The 24,471-nt window shown below is 42.0% G+C and overlaps 1 protein-coding gene across 1 annotated transcript in view; it reads left to right on the top strand.

Moving 5' to 3' along the window:
- BMERB1 (bMERB domain containing 1) overlaps positions 1-24,471 on the top strand; it is a 260,126-nt gene that overhangs the window by 163,331 nt on the left and 72,324 nt on the right. The window contains exon 2 of the mRNA XM_068244775.1: positions 18,993-19,116. Coding sequence (XP_068100876.1) covers positions 18,993-19,116 — 124 coding nt within the window. The remainder of the gene's footprint in view (positions 1-18,992; positions 19,117-24,471) is intronic.

The raw sequence follows: 24,471 nt of genomic DNA, 5'->3' as shown, positions 1-24,471 counted from the left end.
ACAGGTAACTCTGATGAGGTTAATTACCTGGTCTGAGTTGTGACAGGTACGTGTGAAAAGGTCTTCTGGGCTCCCTGCATTCTAAAGTAGTTTAGGCCAAATAGTACTGAATCACACCTAGCTGTAAGTTTCTTTTAAACAAGTTATTTACACAAACATTAACTTCACTGGTCAACAAGCATACTTCAGGAAAAGAGAAAATGTCATTCTGATCGCTCCAATGACTGTGCTGTCTAAATAAGAATCGATCAGAAAATGTACTGCGTGAATCTTCCCGATTCGCCTGTGCTTAGCAGGGCTGTTCCATGACAAAGATCACAGAGCTCCGCCCTTTTCCCCGTTGGCTCTCTGGGGTAGCTTTGATTGACAAAGCTGCTATCCAATCTCCAGCACAGTAACCAGAAGAAGGTGGTCATAGAGAGACATAGTTGGATGGAGACATACACCACAGACTTCACTACTGGAAGAGGGCACATTGGACCTGGGAAGAAAGAACAGCTGTGCCTGTTCTGGGGATTTAATACAGAAGCTGGCTAATTGATTAACTAGTACGGTAATTTCCGTTTGCTAGCACGGTCAGTGAAGAAATTCCCAATCAACTCTATTGTAGATATGCAGACTCCAAGAAGGTGGCTAAGTGTGCTTGTCTTTATAGAAAGGATCATAGTTTTTTCTAAAATAATTGTAAACTTTTATGATCATGTTAGATGAAAATAGACCTTGATGGAGCTCTTCATCAGTTCCTGAAAGTCAAATTACATTAACAGGGAGCAAACGTGAAAGGCACAGAAATAGCTGAACAAATACTGCTGTGCTCTTTTATTGGTGCACTAAAACGCCTCACCACTGTCAGTAAATCCATACCTACAATGCGTTCCTTTATGACTGATGTAAATCACTGTTAGGCCTGGTACACAGCATATAAGTCCTCATTTACTTTGTTACCAGCGAGAAGGACTTGTTAGCAGGCCGCAGCTGCTCTTGTGGTGCTATGCTTTTGCTAAATGGCAATTTTATGCCAGTTTAGCCACTGAAAGCTTTTCCCGTGTTTCGGTGTATTGAGCTTGTAGAATGAAAAGGTCAAGAAAAAAAAAACAACGATTAATTAAGAACTTTAGATTTTTTACGTTGTAACAGATGTTTTCTTTAAAGTGACAGCTTGAGTTTCAACACTGCTCCAGAAAATTAATTTACCATAGAATAAAGAGCTACAGATTATAATTATATGAGTCAAAAATATAGGTAAAGGATACATTATCTGCGGTAATTAGATCAAGTCTCTACTTTCTGTTTGCCGTACTTTTCAGCCTCGAGTTACTTGGAGCATGTTATGAAAACGCGTCCAACCAGTGATGATGTGCTAAGGATATCTACAGCTGCATATGTATCTTTCATGTAGGCTTAGCCACTAATTATGCCTCAATGGCAGTCATGGGAAGCAGTGATATATACTGTCTCCTTGCAAGGCAATAACAAAATACCAGATTTTGAGCTTCTAAATAATTTCTATAAAATAAAAATATGTACATTTTAAAGTTCAATTCCAGAATTTATTTTTTTAGTATTAAGCTGTCCTGCCCATAAATAACATAGCACTTGTTGGGGGTTTAAATTACTGTCCCAGAATATGTAGCTTCACATTAGAGATAGGAACGTGTGAATAGGTGTGAAATACTGTCAGTTTGTATGTTGGGCACATATGAGTTGATGTTGCACATGGTCAAGGGTTCTTATTTATCTGTAAAGTTCACTTGCCATCTGCCAGTAAGTCTGGATGGTGGCCAAGTAGATGACTACATGAAAGTAACTCATGTGACTCTGGTTGCCACCAGATAAGGCAATTACTCTATGGGCTATTGGGGTATTTGAAAGGTTGTTGAGCACAACCTAAAATTGGTCACTGGAGTGGGCACTCTACCACAGAGGACAAATTTGGTCAACCTCCAAAAGAGACTACATTGGAAAGGTTAATAACTGCTTTGAACCATGTGGTACAAGAGGTGCCCAGTGGAAAAAAATATTAAAAGTATTCAAAATGTATTCAAAAGCAGGTATCTCTGCAATGAAAGGAACAAATGTTCTGGTATAGACTCAAATGGCGCACAACATGTTTCTAAAGTTAGACTTACTTCCTCAGGTGTAGAAAAATCCTAGTTAACAGTAAAGGAGCAATATGAGCTTATGTTTACACCTGAGGAAGGGGTATATTTCCAGAAATATATTATTGTGTATCATTAAAGTCATTTGCAACACATGTTGTTTTTATTGGAGAGGTCTTTTCACCCCTACGTTTATTATTTTAGAGGTTTTATTTCTGCTGGGCACCTCCGCTGGGTAATGTATTAGTACTAGCGCATGTTCACAACTTGTTGTTTTTGAAACATTTCCTTCTGAAGTATAACTAAACAATATGTAAAGAATAACGCAGAAAGTCAAGGTAAATGCTTTATTAATCTGACGCAAGGTTTAATGTGTTTACATCCCAGCAGGAATTGATGCAGCCACAGTTATTCTGTTTCCTTTTAACAATTTTAGGGACTGCGGAAATTGAGCAATTACTACACTAGGAGCAGCAAATAGTGTTTTTGTATTATTATAGATTTTACAATTGTGTATCTGTATATAAACATGCGTAGGCTGTTATGTTGCTGTTGGAGGATCAAGCTGTACAAAGTCTTGAAGCCTGACAGCTCTATAGCACAGCTATCTCTTCTATAAATACTCTGCCTCATTCATGAAATAATTGACATGGCAGCCGTTTACTAATGGATTTAAGGTGAACAAGGTACTTATATCAAACCAGGACCCATTGTTAGCTTTCCATAAAAGAGGAGGCAATAAGCTGAACAACTCTTGAGAGGCAGCACTGATGCACACTGCTGCCTAGAGCAAAAATAGTCTCTTCAGTACCTCTTCTGAGTTGGAAATGTTTACAAGATGTATCAGGCTGTTATTGATATTGGAATGCATTTACAGATTAACATTTGAGATGTCAAATGTTCATGAACGCTTGTACATGTTGGGGTAATCATTCACTGTATGGGGGATATGCCTCCATTTCTGAGACTTTTTCTACTGCATATTGATATTAAAGGATATCCATATCTCTATACTAAACAAAATATAAGTTATGTGTGTGTGTGTGTGTGCGTGCGTGTGTGCGTGCGTGCATGCGTGCATGTGTGTGTGTGTGTATATATATATATACACAGAATCTGGTCAGGTCAGGATCTGGCCTGCCAATGTATGAAGTTGCCGGCTGATATGACCAATAAGCAAAGAATCCTGTGTTTAGCTTACATTTTCGGATTTTGGCTGGCCAGAGAACAAAATGGCAGGACTTGGCTGGCTAAGTCCTGAAGCCTTCTACAGATAGCCAGGCGGCCAACAGAGGGTGAATTACTCACTCTCCTTTTCCCCCTCTAATTGTTACCCTCTGTCCTCTGTTCCCCTCCGGTCTGTTCCTCTTTGACCCCTGCTCCTGTCCCTCTTGATCCGCTCAGCCTCCATCTTTGCATGCGCCACTGCTCCTCTTTTCTGGGCCAGCTGGAAGGCACTGTTGCTGCGCTCTGCTCCACATCACGTACATAGGCACAGTTTTTTAGTCTTCTATGAACTGCCCAAGCAGGAATGGGGATGGGAGTATGATCAAGAGGAGCATGAAGATGGAGGTGCGCATGTGCAATTGGCGCAACTCGCTTTCGGTACATCTTATGGAGCTGCCAGCAGAAAACTGGAAGTGACCCAGAGAATTCCGAGGGACCTCACAGTCAACAGGGGGCTGGGAGAAGCCCCAGGGGTAAGTAAAAGTCTACACGTATAAGCACAGTTCAGGTGTGCTTTCAGCTCTTCTGGATATAGGATATGAAGACTGCAGAAAAAGTAAGCTTCAGCTTTAGGACTTGGCTGGCAGGTTCTTGGCTGTAGTGCTACATTTTAAGTTTTCTTTTTCTTTTTTTTTTTGGCACATCACTTATCCACAAGACATAAAATGTAAAAAATAAAAAACAAAACAAATAAGACATAAAACTGGTGAAAATGATTAATGACATAAAATAAACGTGCCTGTTTTTGCACATCTGTTTTGCAAAGTGCCACCTTTATTTTTCCTCTAAGACGGCGTTCACACTTACTCTAGTAACTTCTGCTTGCAATTTCCTGCATGCATGAATCTGCATTATTCCATTTTTTGGTTATTTTCCTTTTATTCCTCTTCTGCGATTTTGAGATGTTTCTGCATGTTTCTATGCAATTTTTAGGATTGCGATTTTCCATGCATACCAATGAAGTTAATTTACATTAAAATGTATCTAATTAACTTCAAAATTGCATGTGATTTTTTTGGCACGAAAAGCAATTTTTCTGTGCTTCCATTGACTTGCATTAAACGTGCATTGCAGATCACAGAATAGAAAAAAAAACGGATGTGGGGTTTCAAAATTAAGAAAAATTTTAAATTCTAGAATTCTAAAAAAATAAGAAAATGCTGCGAAAGTGCAATGTCATTGAAACACTTTAGATGTGTGACAAATTCCCATACTGCACACAAATTCTAATGAGTGTGAGCATGGCCTAATGCTATCTGCACTCATCATATCTCCATTGTGAAGTCCTGTGACGTAATCAGGATGCTACCAGCCAGCATATTTGACATTCCTGCCAAAGCAGAACAAGTGGATCAACAGGAATCCTAAGTACTACATTTCACATTGCAAGCCAGGAGGGATGTGATGTCATCCAGCCCAGCTATCACGATTGCTGTCCTTTGCTAAGACAAAAGATTGTACTTTGCAGTCCTGTAGTTTAGGACACTATGCCCACTGAGTCTCTGACCTGGAACACTTGACTGGCTGGCTGCAAGCTTGTTTCAAAGCTATTATGTCACAAAGCAGGAAAGCAAGCAAAAAATAGAAGACAGCTTAGCCAATCAAGTAAGCAGTGGCAGATTCCATATTTCAAAATCCATGGGTTTTTCTTTATACTTTGTTACTCTTCCCGTTTTCCTAAAATGTAGCCACGCCATATATAACAATTGCTGTCTCCTTGCTTGACACCAGTTGTGATCCTGGGCTTATTTTAATTGTGCTTTCCCTTCAATACAAAAACAATCACTACTGGACTTGTCAGCTGTCATTTGTATGAATGATTCAGTAAAGGTTAAAATCTTACCAAAAATACCAGTAGGCATGAGAAAAATGTCATCCTGAATTTTAATTGGCCTTTCCATAGTAAAGATAATTGATGAGAGCGTTTTGTTTCAGGCTTTTATCAGTCTTCCTCGTCTAGTAAGATTATGCTTAGCACGGGTTGCTGATAGAAGCGTGGCACATTTTCCTATGTGACAAACGTTGCCTCCGTCTTGCAGCTGGATGGTGTGACTAATGCTGGCGCGGGACATTGAGCTTCTCAGACCTGCCGGATCACTGTCAGATGTGCGCAGGCATTTAATCATACAGTCAGCACTAATAAGCTGATGATATGCATGATTTGTACACATGGAAATCATCAGAGATTTATGTAAACACATGCATCATGAGCTCTATGTTACTCAACAGAACGCCACACAGATAAATGGCAAACACAAGTATCCGCCTACACCCACCAACATGCCTTTATTGTTCAGCGTTTATTTGCCTTTTCAGTACATTAGGCAAGCCAAGGCATAATTCTAACGATTAATCCTCTGTTCTGTCATCTTCTGTCTTAAGATTTATGCATATGTCATTTTAAAGGACCAGTAGATCTTAACACTTCTATTTTAATTTTTTAATAATACTTTGCACTTCAGCCTCTGGAACTTAAAACATTTAGAAATGGCCTTATAACCCTTTCCTGACTTGTGAGCAGCCACAATGCGCAGCCGCAGGTCCTCACTGAGCTCCTTTGTTTTAACCATGACCTGTTGAGTTGATTAAAACATCTGTTCACAATTAATCAGGGTAATTAGGATGCTTTAGAACTGCTTGGACTATTTGGAATGGTATAGATGGATTTTCCCCCAGATTGTGACAGTAATTTTGGACCGGACACTTTTTGCTCAAATGTAAATAAAAGCTGAGAAATGTTTTGGTTTTTTCCCACATTAATGCCTCTTGTACATCATCTTGTTATCTTTTGGGAGTCACCTATGTCATTTCCCATCAAAGAATTACTGGGTTGAATAAAAGTAATGTTAAGCCAAAATTTGACAGGGGTATGAATAATTATGGGCAGCACTGTATGTATCTATGGTCCACACCGGTGTCTGTTTTGTACTCTGTACAGCACAACAGAATATGTTAGCATTATACACATAAACATCATAATAATACTAATAAGGGCACCCTGCTATTTAAAAAGCTTAGCTGTATTTAGAATGGGTACAAAAAGGATTAAAATATATAAAAATGTCTAAAGCCTAGTTCCCACAAGCCATATACAACTGCAGCTTGACAGGACCTAATTCTAAAAAAACAAAAAGTGTGACATGCATCAAATTGCCCAGAAACATGCTATGCAGAACCCAGCCATATCACAAATAGGATGGGTGATTCTGAAGAGTTTTAGCAAAATCCAGCCATTGCAGTGTAATTTCACCCATTATCATTGAAGTTTGGATTTCTTTGTGTGATTATAGGGACAATTACATGGGTGATGCAGGTGCTGGTGAACTTTCATGAACTGTGCATTCAAAAATATGTATTATGCTCACACAGATTTGGTTCTTGCACTATATCAACTCCAATTTGTGTGAGTGTGGTGGCAGCCCCAGGACCACTTAACGCCAATTGACGTGCAGTCCTGGGGGCGCGTTTTGCAGGAGATGCCAATGCGCATGCATCTCCGCTTGAATAACGGAGTGGAGGAGACCGTTAGGGCCCGTTTCCACTTGAATGGTTTTCGCTCCGAATCAGCAGAGTTTCCCTGCAGGCAAATCGCGCGGGGAAACTCTGCCATAGAGAACAATAGCACCGCCGGCCGAATCACTTGCGTTAGTGATTCGGCCGGCATTTCCATCCGAATTTGTGTGAATCCCATAGCAGTGCATAGCACGGCTGATGGGATTCGTCAGCGTATCCGCAGACCCGGAAGTGTTGCTGTGTGTCTCGCAGACGCGTGTGGCTCAAGTGGAAATGGGACCTTATTTACATTGTACAGCGCTGTGATCTACGGCAGCGCTGTACTGGGGACAGCCGTGTTACTTGGCTTTCCCCTCTGACAGCACAAAGCGATCAGCTCTCATAGGCTGAAGCTGTCATAGGCTGAAGCTGTATTGAAAAAATAGAAATATTTGTGAAAAATAAATAAACATAACAGGAGCGATCACAGCCTACCAACAGAAAGCTATGTTGGTGGGCAGAAAAGGTGGGGGGGGAGTAATCGCTTGTGTGTTGAGTTGTACGGCCCTGCAGCGAGGTCTTAAAGAAAACCTGAACTGAAAATTAAAAGTCAAAATAAGCATACACAAGTCATACTTACCTTCCATGTAGTCTACTCCTCAGTGTCTTTCTCCTGTCCCGCGTCCTATTTGTTCACTGTGATCAAGGGTATTTTCCGTCCTCCATTTTGAAAATGGCCATTACCCATAACAGCTTTCTGGTCAGCACACAGTTAAACTGTAACATCGCCCACTTGAGCAATTGGGAAACATGGACATTACCTGGTACATCAGTTTTCCTCTCAGCTATAACTGAAAGCAACTGATATTTTACTGACAGCAACTGATATATTTCAGATCTGACAAAATATTGTCAGAACTGGAAGGGATAATTGTCAGAAGAAAATGGTGAGCTTCTGAGAGAAACTGATGGCAAGGTAACTATGTAATGTTCATTTGAAGTTACCTCATGTGTTTATTTTAAATATTTTTACTCAGTACAGGTTCTCTTTAAAGCTGCAGTGGCCTTAATTGTAAAACATAGCCTGATCACTAGGGGATGTAAGCCCAGGGTCCTCAAGTGGTTAAACTGATTTGGAGATCGTAAAAGAGCTAGTGTGCTTGAGGTTTGCTTGCCCTAAAGACTGGTAGGCACATTCCCTATGTCATTGCACACTAGTAGACATCATGTGTCCAAAACAGTATGTCCCTTTTCTATAGGAGATCTATGCCATTACAAAATTACCACAGCCTCTGCAGTGGAGTGGGGGCCATCATCTTCCTATCCTTCACAATCGCCAAAAGACACACCTCCAGTCTCTGACTGGATGGCTGTGGAAGGGGGAAGGTCCCCCTGTGCAGAGAAGCCAAACATCTGCATGTAAGAGAAGAATCAGTTACAAACCTCCCTTCCACAGCTATCCAGTCAGAGGCTGGAGGTGTGTCCACTGCTGAATGCTGTTAGGAGTAGAAGGAGGAAATGATGTATTTTTGTATTATTACTGAGCTCCAGGCATATGGTGGGACAGCTGATATGGTGCTTTTTTCTCATAACCTGTACTAGTGTGCAATACCGGTAATGATGGGGATGACCCTACTAGTCTGGAGGGCAAGCAGACTGGTGGGTCACCTCAAGCGCACTAGCTCCAAATTGAGTATTATAAATAAGCAAAAACAGAGTAAATCAGGTAGGGAGCAAGTAATTTTTCATACCCACTGTATATGGGAAATATAACGCTGAATGAATGCGAGGAATGTTACATTGGGCGTGATCCATTTCACTTCTTTTTTCTTAGATATTCTCCTAGGTGATATGCTCACGTTATCACTATAATGCCTTTTTTCTTTTCATTTTTTTTTAAGTCACCAGCCAGCAGGAAAATACTCAGAATAATCTTAATAGTACCTTTTCACCCTCTTGTTGGTACTTTTTCAATTGCAGAGTGCTGAAAAGTTATTTTAAACAGAAGATGAAAAATTATCTCCTAAGAGAAAACTTAGGAGAAAAAGTGAATTGGATCGGGCCCATTTTGTTTTACATTATTTCTCACTTCACTTACATCCTTGAAATATGTGTAAATACATATAAGAGACGTGCAAATGTGTATTTACATTCTTATTGTTACATTCTTATTGTTACAGCTAAAAAGCTGCCAAACACAACATCAAATACTGAGGCCCAACACTTCAGCCTAAAATGTCTACTTACAGAATGAGAGATGCAGGTATCGAGTTTCCCCGTAAATAACACAGAGTCTTATAATAATTTTCGTTCTAAAACATGCGTAAAATTTACCGTATTTTCAGGGGATGTCTTATTTCGTCACGAACAGCGATCTTTATTACTGAACAAAAAAATTTCAACTTTTATTCAAACATCATACCATAGTGGAACATCATCATAACTCTCCCAACCCTGATCCATCGTGAATTTCTTGTGTACAGCAATCTACATTTACAGTGAGCCCAACATTTGCCAACTCTTACTGTTTTGGATCTCGTTGGGTCTTTTGAGTGTGCTTCTTTTGGGGGTGTCTGCTTTCCTTGGTGAAGTGTCTATCTGTCCTGTTGCATTCTATTGCCAATTGGTTTTACTTTTTTACTTGTGCAGTAAAGGAGAGAAAGGGTCCGCACTTGTCAAAACAAGCAACCTTTATTGGATGGACGTGTCCATAAACAGCCAAGGCAACATTAGATAGCTAACATGTTTTGGACAATTGGCCTCAATTCACTAAACTTATCTCCTGTCTTTAATAACTCTTCTAGAGTTGTTACCATGGTGATAAGGCATGTAGTATTCAGGAAACATTTTACCTCAGGCAAGCCTAAAGTTAACTCTTCTGTCTTTAAATTAACTCTCCAATCCTTAAAATAACTCCAGAGTTAAAGACAGGCTGTTAATTAGCTGCATGTGAAAATAACTACAGAGGAGGTAAATTAACTACAGAGGAGGTAAATTAACTAAAGGAGAGGTAACTTAAGGAATGAAGAGGTAAGATAACTCTCTCACGTGTGGAGGTAAGTTTTCTCTTGCCTTATTATCTCTAGCATGATCTTAGTGAATTGAGGCAAGCCTAAAGTTAACTCTTCTGTCTATAAATTAACTCTCCAATCCTTAAAATAACTCCAGAGTTAAAGACAGGCTGTTAATTAGCTGCATGTGAAAATAACTACAGAGGAGGTAAATTAACTACAGAGGAGGTAAATTAACTAAAGGAGAGGTAACTTAAGGAATGAAGAGGTAAGATAACTCTCTCACGTGTGGAGGTAAGTTTTCTCTTGCCTTATTATCTCTAGCATGATCTTAGTGAATTGAGGCAAGCCTAAAGTTAACTCTTCTGTCTATAAATTAACTCTCCAATCCTTAAAATAACTCCAGAGTTAAAGACAGGCTGTTAATTAGCTGCATGTGAAAATAACTACAGAGGAGGTAAATTAACTACAGAGGAGGTAAATTAACTAAAGGAGAGGTAACTTAAGGAATGAAGAGGTAAGATAACTCTCTCACGTGTGGAGGTAAGTTTTCTCTTGCCTTATTATCTCTAGCATGATCTTAGTGAATTGAGGCCTATCTGTCCTTAATCATAGCTAACAATCCTTTGGCTAGGTAGCCATATAAGTAGGAATCCCAGTGCAACACTACCGCCCATCACTCCACCCTAAGAGGGGAGGAGTAAAACACGTGGAGATGGGCAAAATACACTGAGATAACCTCCAAACATGCCAAATCTAGCTGTGTAAAAATATACAAAAATATAAAAACACACAAGATAAAATAAGGAACATATGAGATCCCATAGATAATAATATCCAAAACAACCAAATTAATATGTATAAAAGCACAGTAGCAGAAACAGGTGGAAAATCTTAGATAGATGAAACCGAAAGGGAGTTGGATGTGGAGGAAGGAACGGAGGGAAGGGGAATGTATACAAAACTCATGTAATAGCTGCCAGATCCCATTTGGCATTCAAGCCATGTGGAGCCCGGGTATTCATTTGGAATATCCATAAAGCTTCTTTCCTATTAGCTTGTAAAGATCTCCCCCCCTCCTAGATGTAACCACCCTTTCAATCCCACAAAAGGAGAAACTCGTCATGTCCCCTCCATGGGCCTCTCGAAAATGTTTCGCCACATTCGTGATATTGGATGTGTGCCAATTAGCACCCAAATAATGCTCAGCTATTCTCTGTCTCAAAGGCCGGGTAGTGCACCCCGCAGAAGGGAGGCCCATTGTGGCTGGCATTGGTTCTTTGGGGGAGCGCCTGGGCCTTTGGGTAGATTCCCTTCTACAACCGTTGGTTAGACGGCTACCGGGTTATGTGAAGGACACCAAGCATTTGTTAGCCCGTCTGGGGGATTTTCATTGGCAGGGTGATTACCTATGGGTTGCTGTGGATGTTAAGTCATTGTACTCCTGCATCCCCCATTCCTTGGCGCTACAGGCTCTGGAGTTTCACCTTGCCAATTATTCCGACTATCCAGCAGATGTCCGCATGCTCATCCTTATGGCGGACAAGTACCTCCTGGCCCACAATTACTTCATGTTTGACGGCAGTTTTTTTCTCCAAAGGCGGGGTGCCTCGATGGGCGCCAAGTTCTCACCATCCCTGGCCAATCTTTATATGAGGTGGTGGGAGGAGCGCTACATTTTTGGAGGAGACTGCCGTCTACTGGAGGACATAGTGTGGTACGGGAGGTACATCAACGACCTGCTTTGGATTTGGAGGGGCGATACTGCTGAGGTCGAATTTCTGTTGGATTATTTCAACAGCAACAATTTGAATCTCCAATTCACTCATCAGGTTGATCAAGATTCCATTAGCTATTTAGATCTTACGCTGAAGGGGGATGGTACCCGGGGTGACATCATTACATCTACCTACAGGAAACCATGTAGCGGCAACACTGTTTTGCGAGCAGATAGCTGCCGTCCCGCCCACACCATCTGTGGCATTCCCCTGGGCGAATTTACAAGGGCCAAACGCAATTGTTCCAACGATTGCAATTTGGAGCAAGAATTGGACACTGTGAAAAGCCGTTTGAGAGCCAGGGGTTACCCTGGATGGTGCATCAGGCGGGGTAGGTCTAGAGTGGCAAGATGAACTAGGTCAAAATTGATCAGTTCTTCTCACTCAGATCATTTAGAGCCCTCGAGACCCACATTTGTCACCTCTTACTCTACTGCATACAAACAAGTAACTGATATCTTGAAGAAATATCTTCCGGTTCTACGGGTGGATGGTGGCCTCTCACAAGTTCTGAGGGATGGTGTTAAAGTTGCAAGAAGACGTGCCCCCACTTTGGGGCAGCTGTTGTCTCCAAGCTTGTTTTGTTCGGGGTCCCCGGGGAAAACGTGGTTGTCTACAGTGGGTTCCTACAAATGTGGTATTTCCACTTGTAGGTATTGTTATGTCCACAGGACATCTAAAACTGCTGTCTCAAACGGCCGGGGGTTTAAAATCAGACAATTAATTAATTGTGGCACCAGTCACATAGTGTACCTCATCACCTGCGGTGCATGTTCACTTCAGTATGTGGGGTGCACTTCCCGGCCTTTGAGACAGAGAATAGCTGAGCATTATTTGGGTGCTAATTGGCACACATCCAATATCACGAATGTGGTGAAACATTTTCGAGAGGCCCATGGAGGGGACATGACGAGTTTCTCCTTTTGTAGGATTGAAAGGGTGGTTACATCCAGGAGGGGGGGGGGGGGGGATTTTTACAAAAAGCTGCTACGGAAAGAAGCTTTATGGATATGCCAAATGAATACCCGGGCTCCACATGGCTTGAATGCCAAATGGGATCTGGCAGCTATTACATGAGTTTTGTATACATTCCCCTTCCCTCCGTTCCTTCCTCCACATCCAACTCCCTTTCGGTTTCATCTATCTAAGATTTTCCACCTGTTTCTGCTACTGTGCTTTTATACATGTTAATTCGGTTGTTTTGGATATTATTCCCTATGGGATCTCATATGTTCCTTATTTTACCTTGTGTGTTTTTATGTTTTTGTATATTTTTACACAGCTAGATTTTGCATGTTTGGAGGTTATCTCAGTGTATTTTGCCCATCTCCACGTGTTTTACTCCTCCCCTCTTAGGGTGGAGTGATGGGCGGTAGTGTTGCACTGGGATTCCTACTTATATGGCTACCTAGCCAAAGGATTGTTAGCTATGATTAAGGTTGCTTCTTTTGACAAGTGCCGACCCTTTCTTTCCTTTATTGTGATCTTTGGATTTGCTGGCCAGGTCAAGCACTGTCAGATAAGTGGTGGGATGTAGCGGTGTTCACACTGCAAAAAGTTTTTTACATGTGTACTGTAGCTGCCTTGACACTTTTCAAACTGACTTTTTATGAACTGGAGCTAGGTCTTATTTTTGGAGTAGGGTTTATATCTTGAGCATTCTCAAAATCTTGAAAAATCAAGGCTTATTTTCACAGATCTGATTTTTGGGGGAACTGGAACAGAGTAGGCAGGGTTGTATATCCAGTGGTAATTTGCTGCCACCTACAGTATGTGCTCAGTATCACATGTATAAGTATAGAATTAGAATATGGGCTCGATTCACAAAGCGAGGCTAACCTACTTAGCACGTCTAAAGCCTTTAGACGTGCTAACCAGGGTGCTAAGTAGGTTAGCACCGGATTTCTCAATGAGATCGCGCGCTAACTTTGTGCGTGCAAAGTTTTACGCGCGCAAAGTTTTATGCGCGCTAAGTCCCATAGGCTTTAATGGGCACTTCGCACGGAGTGCCCTGCGCTCTGTGCAGTGCGCGCGTAAAGTTTTACGCGTGTAAAGTTTTATGCGCATACAGTTTTATGCGCGAAAAGTTTGTTTAGACGTGCTAAGGGGGTTTTCACAGGCGTGCTAACAGTTAGCACCGCTTTGTGAATCAAGCCCTATACATTTTGCATGGTTGAAGCATATAAGAAAATGGCCTTTGAAGGGCTATATCCACACTGTCCTGATGCGTTCACATATGTGTTTTTGAGGTAGAACATTCATGATCATGTGCCCTCACACGTGTGTCATTTGGCTGCATAAAAAAACTATACGTAAAAAAAGTGTAATCTGCTGTCAGTTTTTTGTTTTTTTAAGAAGCAAGCAAAAAGCACATTGGATCTGAACAAGCTCATTGATTAAAATGGGCTGTCAGGTCTAATGGATTATTATTTAGTATTTATATAGTGCTGACATCTTCCTCAGTGCTTATAAACAGAGTATATATTCATGTCACTAACTGTCCCTCAGATGAGCTCACAATCTAATCCCTATATCCCATAGTGATATATTCATCATAGTCTAGGGCCAATTTAGGGAGATGCCAATTAACTTATTTGTATGTTTTTGGGATGTGGGAGGAAACTGGAGTGCTCGGAAAAACCCATGCAGATGTGGAAAGAACATACAAGTTCCTTGCAGATGATGCCCTGGCTGGGAAACGGATTGGGGACCCAGCAGTACTGCAAGGCAAGAGTGCTATCCACGACACCACAGTGCTGCCCATCATTTTGTGGGCATGTTTAAACTGACAACAATGCCCAAAGTATGAGTGAGGCCTTAATTTGGGTCCACACCATTCTGGACTATAGTGCATCCATTTTCATAGGTGTACTCCCATTGTTGATGGGTCTGTTGCATGGTGTGCTGCCATTATTCAATATAAGGAAACAGCCAAAGAGTAGGTTGCACCAACCAGTTAAGAGCGACGTGCTTGAAGGTCCAACTCCCCTGCTCACAGGGAGTGAATCAGTCAGGAAGATATCAAAGATGGCCCAGCACCGCCTTGTTTCTTATAGTATGAGCTCTTTTATTTAAAGTTCATCAGATGGAGCAAGATAAATTACAACAAATAGGCTAATGGATCCATAAGGCAATGTTTCAGGAGGAGCCTCCTCCCTTTATGAAGCCTGCATAGCCTCTCGGAGCCTCTCAGAGATTATGCAGGCTTTACAAACGGAGGAGGCTACTACTGAAGCATTGCCTTATGGATGTATTAGAATATTTGTTGTAATTTATCTTGCTCCATCTGATGTTTTTTTTATTAAAAGAGCTTAAACTATAAGAAACAAGACGGTGCTGGGTCATTTTCGAGATCTCCATTATTCAATTGCATGCAGTTAGATTTTTCCTCAGCGTAGTTAAATAGAACAGGTTCCTGTGAACTGGCCTATAGGAGAAAAAATGCAATTCTCAACCTGCCGGTTTTCAGCCTGCAGCCTGGTCTGTCAAAATGGTGAACTAAGTCTTCATGGCCATTTAATTACCACTTGTGCATGTGCTATAAAGATTAATCAATACACATTTTTGCAAAAATATTTTTTTTCATAATGGTGTATGATCAGCATTTCAGGCACATTTAGAATGGGACACAACAGAAGTGGAACCATTACATAAACCATAAATACATAAATTTTTAAGTATATGTTGTTATAATGTTTAAAGATGAACTTGACCATGGATTGAACTTCATTCAAATCAGAAGCTGATACCCCCTTTCCCACAAGAAATCTTTACCTTTTCTCGGATAGATCATCAGGGGGGTCTGTATGGCTGATTAGTGTGGTGAAACCCCTCCCACAATGTGATGTCATGACCATGGTCCTGACAGTTTGCTGTCTGTGAACCTCATTGCATTATGGGAAAATAACAGCTTTTTCCATCTGCCAAGCAAGAAATAGCTACCTCTGTGCATAGAACTCTCAGTAATGAACATTCCGTACAGATCACCTGGCAGAACTAAAGCTGTCACCACCAGTGATACATTTCAGTATGTAAATCAGAGACAGGAATTATTTTATAATGAGCAAACACTGACTAATGAATCTACAAATGAATATTGTAAACAATAAGCAATTTTATTCATTATGTTATTTTCACTACAGGTTCTCTTTAAGGAAACATGAGGTTAGAGGGATATGGAAGCTGACATGTTTACAGTATGTCCTTTTAAACAATACAAGTTGCCTGGCTTTCCTCTTGATCCTATGTCTCAAATACTTGTAATCATAGACCCTGGTCAGCATGCAGATTAGGTGCTCTGACCCAAGCCTAAGGGCTTAATTCACAAAAGAGTGCTAACTGTTAGCACGGCCGTTTTCGCGCGAATTTTAGCGCTAAATGATAATGTTTTCGCGCGCAAACGCGAATTTTTGCGCAAAAACGATATCGATTTCATGGAAAAATTCGCGTTTGCGTGCGAAACCGTTATCGTTTCTTGCAAAAATTCGCGATCGCGCGCAATGCGAAAATTCGCGCGAAAACGGCCGTGCTAACAGTTAGCACTCTTTTGTGAATCAAGCCCCAACTGGCTGAGCCACAAGCTTGTGTCAGGTATGTGATTTAGACACTTAAGCTACGTATTCATGGCTGATTTGTTTAAACGACCGGTCGTCAGACTGCCCGTGGGGCGGCCGTTCTGCAGACAGTTTCCCCGTGTGTACAGTCTGTCGGCAGGCAGATAAGGCTGATTTTGACCGATCTGCCATGCGGATCAGTCAAAACCAGCCTTATCAGCCTGCCGACAGACTGTACACGCAAGGAGACTGTCAGCAGAACGGCCGCCCCGGGGGTGGGTCTGACGACCCGTCGTTTGACTACTAGCCGACCGCGACATGCAGATGGGCGTGGCCGCGGCGGCAGCCCCAGGACCGCCTAATGCCGTAAAGTCCTGGGGCTCTGTTGTGCAGGAGATCTCGCGCAGGGTGTGCACGCATCTCCTGCTTAGTGGGCGGAGCGGAGCTCCGCCTTCAGTCTCCAAGCTGCTATTGCGTAACCGCCGTCTAATTACATGTACAGCACTGCAATCTGCAGCAGCACTGTACTGGGGACAGCCGTGTGACACGGCTGTCTCCTCCTGAGACACAGAGGTGATCGGCTGTCATAGACTGAAGCCTATGACAGCTGATCATGGGGATTGGCTGTCGAGGGAAGGTTACAGTAGTAAAAAACAACAACTTATTTTTATTAAAAAACGCACACAAACAAACAAATAAACAAACAAACATTAGAGGTGCGCTCAGACTCCACCAACAAAGAGCTCTGTCGGTGGGGAGAAAAGGGGGGGAGGGGGGAATCACTTGTGTGCTGTGTCGAGTGGCCCTGCAGCTTGGCCTTAAAGCCGCAGTGGCCAATTTAATGTAAAATCGGCTGGTCTTTAGGGGGGTTTAACACTGAGGTCCTCAAATGGTTAAACAAATCAGCCATGTGTACACACCTTTAAAGAGAATCTGTATTGTTAAAATCGCACAAAAGTAAACATACCAGTGCGTTAGGGGACATCTCCTATTACCCTCTGTCACAATTTCGCCGCTCCTCGCCGCATTAAAAGTGGTTAAAAACAGTTTTTAAAAGTTTGTTTATAAACAAACAAAATGGCCACCAAAACAGGAAGTAGGTTGATGTACTGTATGTCCACACATAGAAAATACAACCATACACAAGCAGGCTGTATACAGCCTTCCTTTTGAATCTCAAGAGATCATTTGTGTGTTTCTTTCTCCCTGCAGTTCTCATGCCCTGAAGTTTCAGGCTGCTCTTTTTTCTCCTGCAAACAGCTTTGCCCTTGTCTGTAATTCTTCAGTATGTGAAAGCCCAGCCAGCTCAGAGGACGATTTATCCAGCTTGTAAAAGATAAGAGAGAAGAGAGAAGCTGCTCTAATCTAAATAATTCACAGGCAGTGTGCATAGAGGGGCCTGGAAGGGGAAATTCATAGCAGAACCACAACACTGAAGAACTTGGCAGCCTTCCAGACACAGGCTGACAAGTCTGACAGGGGAAAGATACATTGATTTATTACAGAGACTGTGATAGTGGAAAGTGCTGCAGTAAGCCAGAACACATTAGAATAGCTTTTGGAATTTGTAGGATGATAAAAAACAGGATGCAATTTTTGTTACGGAGTCTCTTTAAGATGCCAGAAAGATCAACAGGACAGACAATGTAAATAAATATGGCAGCCTCCATATCTGTCTCACGTGTAAGGTCCGTACACATGCCGGACTGCAGGCAACAACCGGTCCGTCGTCACCTCCCGCTGGGCGGGTGTTCCAGCGAAAGTTCGGCGTGTGTACAGTCTATCTGCAGATTGATACGGCTGTTTCTGAGCGAAACCCTCCACACCGACTCTCCTGTGCCTGTAGCTCCGCCCTACGCGTTTCGTGCATGCGCACTCATCAGGGGGCCCTCAGCATGGCTTTTATTCTTTATGAAGACGGGACGTGACAGAAGTGATGTTTTTGCACACATTCCCAGTGCTGGTCCAAAACTACGTAACCACTGTGGTGCTGCGTCGACTTGCTGCGATCTGCATCGTCCCTAAAGTCATGTTAGTCTATGGCGACGCGTTTAAACACGTTGGTGTCGCGACATCATGGCACGCATGCACGGAAGCGTATTTTAACAATATGCTTCTACATACCTGAAGCAGGAAGTGATGGCAAGCGCGCAATACGCGCATCACTTCCTGCTTGGCCGGTGGTCAATAGGGCGGTGTTCCCTGAAGGCCTGTTTTTGGCGGTGTGGTGCGTCGGACGCGGCACACCGTATTGCTGACGCTTGTTTGCAGTCTGAAACCAGCCTTAAAGTTCACAGACAGGAAATCCACAGTAATGGCTAGGTCAGCCTCATAGACATCCCTGATTAACTATTAGTGAAAAGGTAAACATTTCCAATCTAGAATGGGGTATAGGCTACTGATTGGTATAAAGTTTCATCCAATGTTAAAGTTCCTCTTTAAGGTATTTTGACAGGGGCACAGTTGCAGGCACTCACCATTGCACAATGGGTTTTTCAGTTTGAAATATTCAGTTCTAAAGGTAACAGTTACAACTTACAACTGTTAACATGACTGCTTGGAGAATATGCCTAGTTCCATTTGGGCTTAGTTGGACATTAAATAAAGGAATAATCAAAGAAGTTTTATTTCATTTTAATTTTTACTGTGAAAACCTTAGTCTGTATACTGAACAGTATATTAAATCATAATGTTGTCGTTAAATGCATAAAAATGATGTACAACACCAGTCAACAAGTCAGCAGGCCAACACTTTATAGTGGTTGTCACTTAACAAAAGTTGAATATTGAAGTGACTTATTACAAAAGTAATTCTTTTGTTTGTATGTTTAGATCAGCTTGACATTGTTTCGATGGCTGAAACAACCATGACGCCGGAGGAAATTGAACTTGAAATGACTAAAATCCAGAGGCTTCGGGAAGTCTTGGTGAGACGGGAGTCTGAGCTCAGGTTCATGTGAGTACTATTTTTAAATAACAATCTTATAACATTAGAATAGCAATTAGCACACAACAAATGCTTGTTATAGAATTAGAGCTGTGAACAGCGACAACATCACGCTACCAAGGCAACGCTCCTCTTTTTGTGCAATGCATTGCCTCCATCAATTAGATGAACAACTTGTTCCAGAAGATATTTTGCAGTCTTCCCCCTGGAAGTTTTGTCACTCGGGAGAGATGAAGCAGTAGTTGGGTGGTCAGAAAAGTGTCAAGCTCAATCAATGAATTCCTATACAACTACTGCCCATACTGCTAATTTCAAGTCCGGGGTATTAGTTTACAGAAAACATACACGATTCTGTGTAGTTTCATAAATCAAATAGAGGTTTCTCTGTTTTCTTATGTGTCCTGACACTCGCGGTGTAAAATGCATAATGCAGCAAGCAAGTATACTACTCATCAACCTATTTATAGACTATAATAATAATAATTCTAAAATTTGTATAATGCTGTTCTCCTGACAGACGCTTGAGAGCTGCAGGCACTAAAGGTGCGCTCAGTAGACCATCCTTCAGTGTTAGGGAGTTTTGCCCAAGGGCTTCTTGCTAAATAGGCACTGGCTTACTGAATAGGAAGAGCCGAGATTCGAACTCTGGTCTCCCATTTCAGAGGCAGTGCCCTTAACTCATTATCAGCTGCAATAGAGTTATTTCATTTGAGATAAGTGCACTGCTTTTGACCTCAGTCAGCATAAATTGTTGTGCTGTAAATTCTTGGAATGCTTTGATGTTTCTCTGCTACCAGAAACTATAGAAACTGAAAGCAGCAGTCCTCTATTTTTGTCTCACGCTGCCACCTAGTGACGAGTGGCTATAAATACACATTACAGCAGTACTAATTATAAGCAAGAAAATGTAACAAATAAATAAAAAAAGTGCTAAAATAAATTGACCTGAGCACTTTCAAGCCTCTATAACATTTGGCTGCTAAATGATTAACCGGTAAACTATCCAGGCAAAGAGCACATAGAATGAAGTTCCTTTTAAGGGGTGGCATCAGAAACAAGGATGCAAACATACTTCACTTGCATCATATGCACACTAGTATACAGAGGGAAACAGTTACAGCACTAAGAGAAAGAGTGCACCAGATTTATTCCTGCCCACAAGGTGCATAAGACATCTCAAAAGTTCATCTCCCAGTTGGGGACACTTAAATAAGTTTAGATAAGTTGGAGGTGGTAAAGGGGGTGTGGCCAAATATCAAACTGTAAAAGTGATTACCCTCACACACATAGACTCACTGCACAAATGTAGTCAATTTAACCTCCCTTGTGGTATTGACGGCTATGCACAACAATACAAAAAATTCTGCAAACATTATTGACGTGCATACACGTCAACATTCTCCTCCACTGTATACTAGACACTTGCTTGACACATTTTGGCAAGTTACAGGAAAAAAAGTTATGAAAAACCCTTTATGCCCAGAAATTCTGGGGAAATTGAACGCCAGGGAGATTAAGGTACTACTGATCCTACAGCTAATTAAAAGTAATTGCAGCAAAAGGTTAAAGAACAAGTGACACCCATGCTAACCTAGAAATAAAAAACACATATGTAAGTAGATAAATACTACTTCTACTTACATAACAGATGTATTGTGCTATCTACATAATGATTCCTGCATATTTTATAAAGGAAAAGCAGAAAATCCTATTCTAGACTGTGGCCATCTTGCCAAGCTAATGCGACATCATATCCTCCCTGACTCTTGTTTTCCCCCCTCCCTTCTCTTGCTCATTGTGTATTCATTAGCTGCTCTCCACCCACAGTCTTCAGACAATTCCACTGAGGTGTATACTAACAACCGCTCTGTCTTATCCTCCAATCACTGAGTCGCCTCAGCCTTACTTGTAAACACAAGTAATCAGAGGGTGTTTCTGATAAGCAGCTAGATAGGGAAATAAATGGAAGAGGAGGAATACATTATAGATAAAAAGAACTCCCATCATTCAACTCTTTGGCAATGTTTGACATTAGGGCCAGTGCTTCTAAAGTATGTGATAACTACAAACCATAACAGCAGAAAACGTTTTGTAAGTTTTGAATGCATGATTAGCATCTTTATCACTAAATACACTCAGACCAGTTGCTGTTGAAATTAGATTTTTGTGGTGACAATAACGCTTTAAAGTTGGCGCTCTCCCTTAGTCCTTTGGGAGCAGCAATACAGCTTTATGTTGGTGCATGAATGGTGTGAGTGAGGTATATACTTGTATTTGCTCCCTTGTGAGATCTCTTTTGATAGACTATCTTGCCTTAGGAGAGGAGCTTTATGATAAGTGCTCCTAACCTAGGATTGAACTTCATCCCAAACACTAGCCAATAGTCCCTTTCCCATGAGAAATCTTTACCTTTTGTCAAATAGATCTTATATTGTGGTAAAACACCTCCCACAGTGTGATGTATGGGGCCTGGTCCTGACAGATTCCTGTCTGTGAATCTATTTCCAACTGCCAAGCAAGCAGTATCTCCCTTTGTGCATAGAACTCTCAGAAACAAACACTCCGCAGAGACTAAAGATGTCACCATCTGCAATAAATTTCAGAATGTAAATCGGGTTAAAGTGGATATCCAGCCTGAAAACTTCTATTGAGATAGAAAAAAAACAGAATGTTGTTTTTTCAGGGGGTGGGGCTACGTGCTGAAAACCAGCGGATTCAGGAGCTTCAGGGACGACAAAACAGCGCAGATAATTATAACTTTGCCTTAAGCCCTTTAATACACAGTACGTTTTTGAGGCTCGATTCTCCCGCCCGATTCTCTTATCTTCCATTCGTTTTTCTTATCTTTTCCCATTGTTCCCCATGCAAAATCGAGCGCGGAATCGATTGGGCGGGAGATCGGAAATAATCAATTGAGCCATCTAAATGACTGAAAATCGAGCCGTATATTCCCAGCATTACAGGAGGGCTTGTGCAAATTTGTCTTCAGGCTGGCTGGATATCCGCTTTAAGGAAAGATTTTACAATGGGTAAAAGGAAATTTGTAAAAAAAAAATAGCAATTTTATTAATTATGTTATTTTTACTACAGTTCCTCTTTAAAAGTTTAGTGTATTCTAGCTTGTAGCTTTATGATTGTAACAGGGCCAGTGTTAGGAGCCATTCAAGTCCAGAGGAGCCTCTTCGTGGTACAGTATATGTGACTATGCATATTGTGGCCACCTTCACGAGCAGTTCAGATTCCAGGCTGCTGGCCACAAACGCCATTCAGGTGCTATTAAGTTTCAGCCGAATGGCAGCATTTGCAACACCACATGTGTCAGCAGGGCCGGCGCTACCATAGAGGTAAAGGGGGCAATTGCCCCAGGGCACCAGAGCTTGTAGGGGCCCCCAGTGACTACAAGAGGAAAAAAAATTCAAATCAACCTTATAGTTTTTGAAAAAACTGATTTTAAAGTTTCAAAGGAAAAAAAATACACATTTAAAAACCTGCCGACTTTAATGGTTAATAGCAAGTCCAACTTAAATGCTAGAAACCCTAAATTTGCAAGATATGTTAAAGAGATCATTGGGAATAAGAGGAAAAAACAATTTTTCAAAAAGACCTTATAGTTTTTGAGAAAATCGATTTTAAAGTTTTGAAGGAAAAAAGTATACTTTTAAATGCGGTATATATCACTTTTAGTAGCAAACCTAACGGTCGGTAGTGTCATTTTACATGTATCAAAAGAAAGAGCAATACATTTCCTGATGGGGTTTCCAGGGGGTCCATACGCAGCCGCAACGCTTTGGCCAGGGATCGCTATACAGCCGCAATATGGCTGTATGAAGATCCGACCGATTGGGGCTTCACACCCTGACTATACCAGCTGCAAAAAAGGTCCCTTAATGCCGATTTTTGTTCCGGGGTATCTGTTGGGGGGCCCCCCAGGTTTATTTTGCCCTGGGGCCCCATTGTTGCTTGAACCAGCCCTGTGTGTCAGCACTTGGTGGTAGTAGTACCCAGCCTTGTTTAGCTATTGCTCCATAGGGACACCTCCTCACCGCCTGTACTGGGCGCTAGCAAGCACCTGGCTGGTTCATGGGAGCAGCTGACAGGTGGTAAATTCACCGTCTTCAGTGTCCTGTGTGAAATAGACCTTATACAAACTAATACCTCAGGCTTTTAGTTAGCTGTAGGGACAGTAGCCATATTCTGAACTGACTACGTTTGAGCTCCTGGTGTGCAGTGACTCTCTCTGTGTTATTGTGCAAACAGTTAATGACTTTTGCAGTTTGATTGCTGGCAGAGACTGGGGGCACCTGCAACTGCTGGCAAACATTAAGGAGCCACTGAGGCTGCTGGCAGAGGACAAACTCTTCCAATTGCTGCACCATAAATTATAGTTGCAGCAGATTTTCCAGGCTTCAAAAACAATAATTTATTGACTTCATTCTGTGTGTCTGCATATGTGTTTCTGCATATTCCAGTGCATGTAGATACAGTATCACGAGGCAAATACTGTCTGTAGCCGCTGGTGGAGATCGTGGGCCCACTGTGAACACTGACAGAGATTTATGCCACGTCTGTTAGCAGAATTTGAAAGTCACTAGAGATGAGCGAAATATGCTGCCGATTTTCCTAAAATTTTGTCAAAACCATAGATATTCTCAAGGAATACCTCTGTTAAAGGAAACCAGAGCTTCCTCCAGCCCCATCCACTCGGATCGCTCCCACCCCACCGTCCTCTGCTGTCTGCAGCTCTGGTACCGGGTCCCGTTACTTCTGTCAGACAGAGCCAGTCTAACGTAAGAGAAGTGCGCTCTTTGCGCATCTCTCCAGCAGCCGCTGGAGAGATACGTAGACGGCACACTTGTCCTGCGTAGAATAGCCGCGACTGACAGAAGCTACCAGACCAGAGCTGCAGACAGCAGAGGACGGTGGGGTGGGAGCGATCCGAGCGGATGGGGCTGGAGGAAGCCTCAGGTATGTATAAAACTTTTTCTTTTATTCAGCTCTGGTACACTTTAAGGTGCCCATACATTACTTATTGCACAGATTCAATTATAATAATTCAATCTAGCAGAGATTGATGCCACAACGTGGCCCCTGATAGTTGTCTTTATTTATTTCTGGTATGGCGGTAGTGGTGTTCGACTTTCACAAGGACTGCGGACAACCAGCCAGTGTCTTCCCATGCAGGACCAGTTCAAGCTACAATGGGGCCCTCCTGATACCTGTTGGCTGCTTCTTTTCAGTGACTCGGCACTTGATGCAACAGGTCATGGAGAAGGTGCAGCCAGCCAGGATAAAGACGGGGAACATGGACGAAGCAGTGTGCCCGGGACAGGTGAGTTGCTATCATGAAAAAACTTTGCAGGGGCC

Source organism: Hyperolius riggenbachi, chromosome 7 (genome assembly GCF_040937935.1).
Source record: "Hyperolius riggenbachi isolate aHypRig1 chromosome 7, aHypRig1.pri, whole genome shotgun sequence".
NCBI classification, from domain to species: domain Eukaryota; kingdom Metazoa; phylum Chordata; class Amphibia; order Anura; family Hyperoliidae; genus Hyperolius; species Hyperolius riggenbachi.
This window is presented reverse-complemented; position numbering and strand designations above follow the sequence as displayed.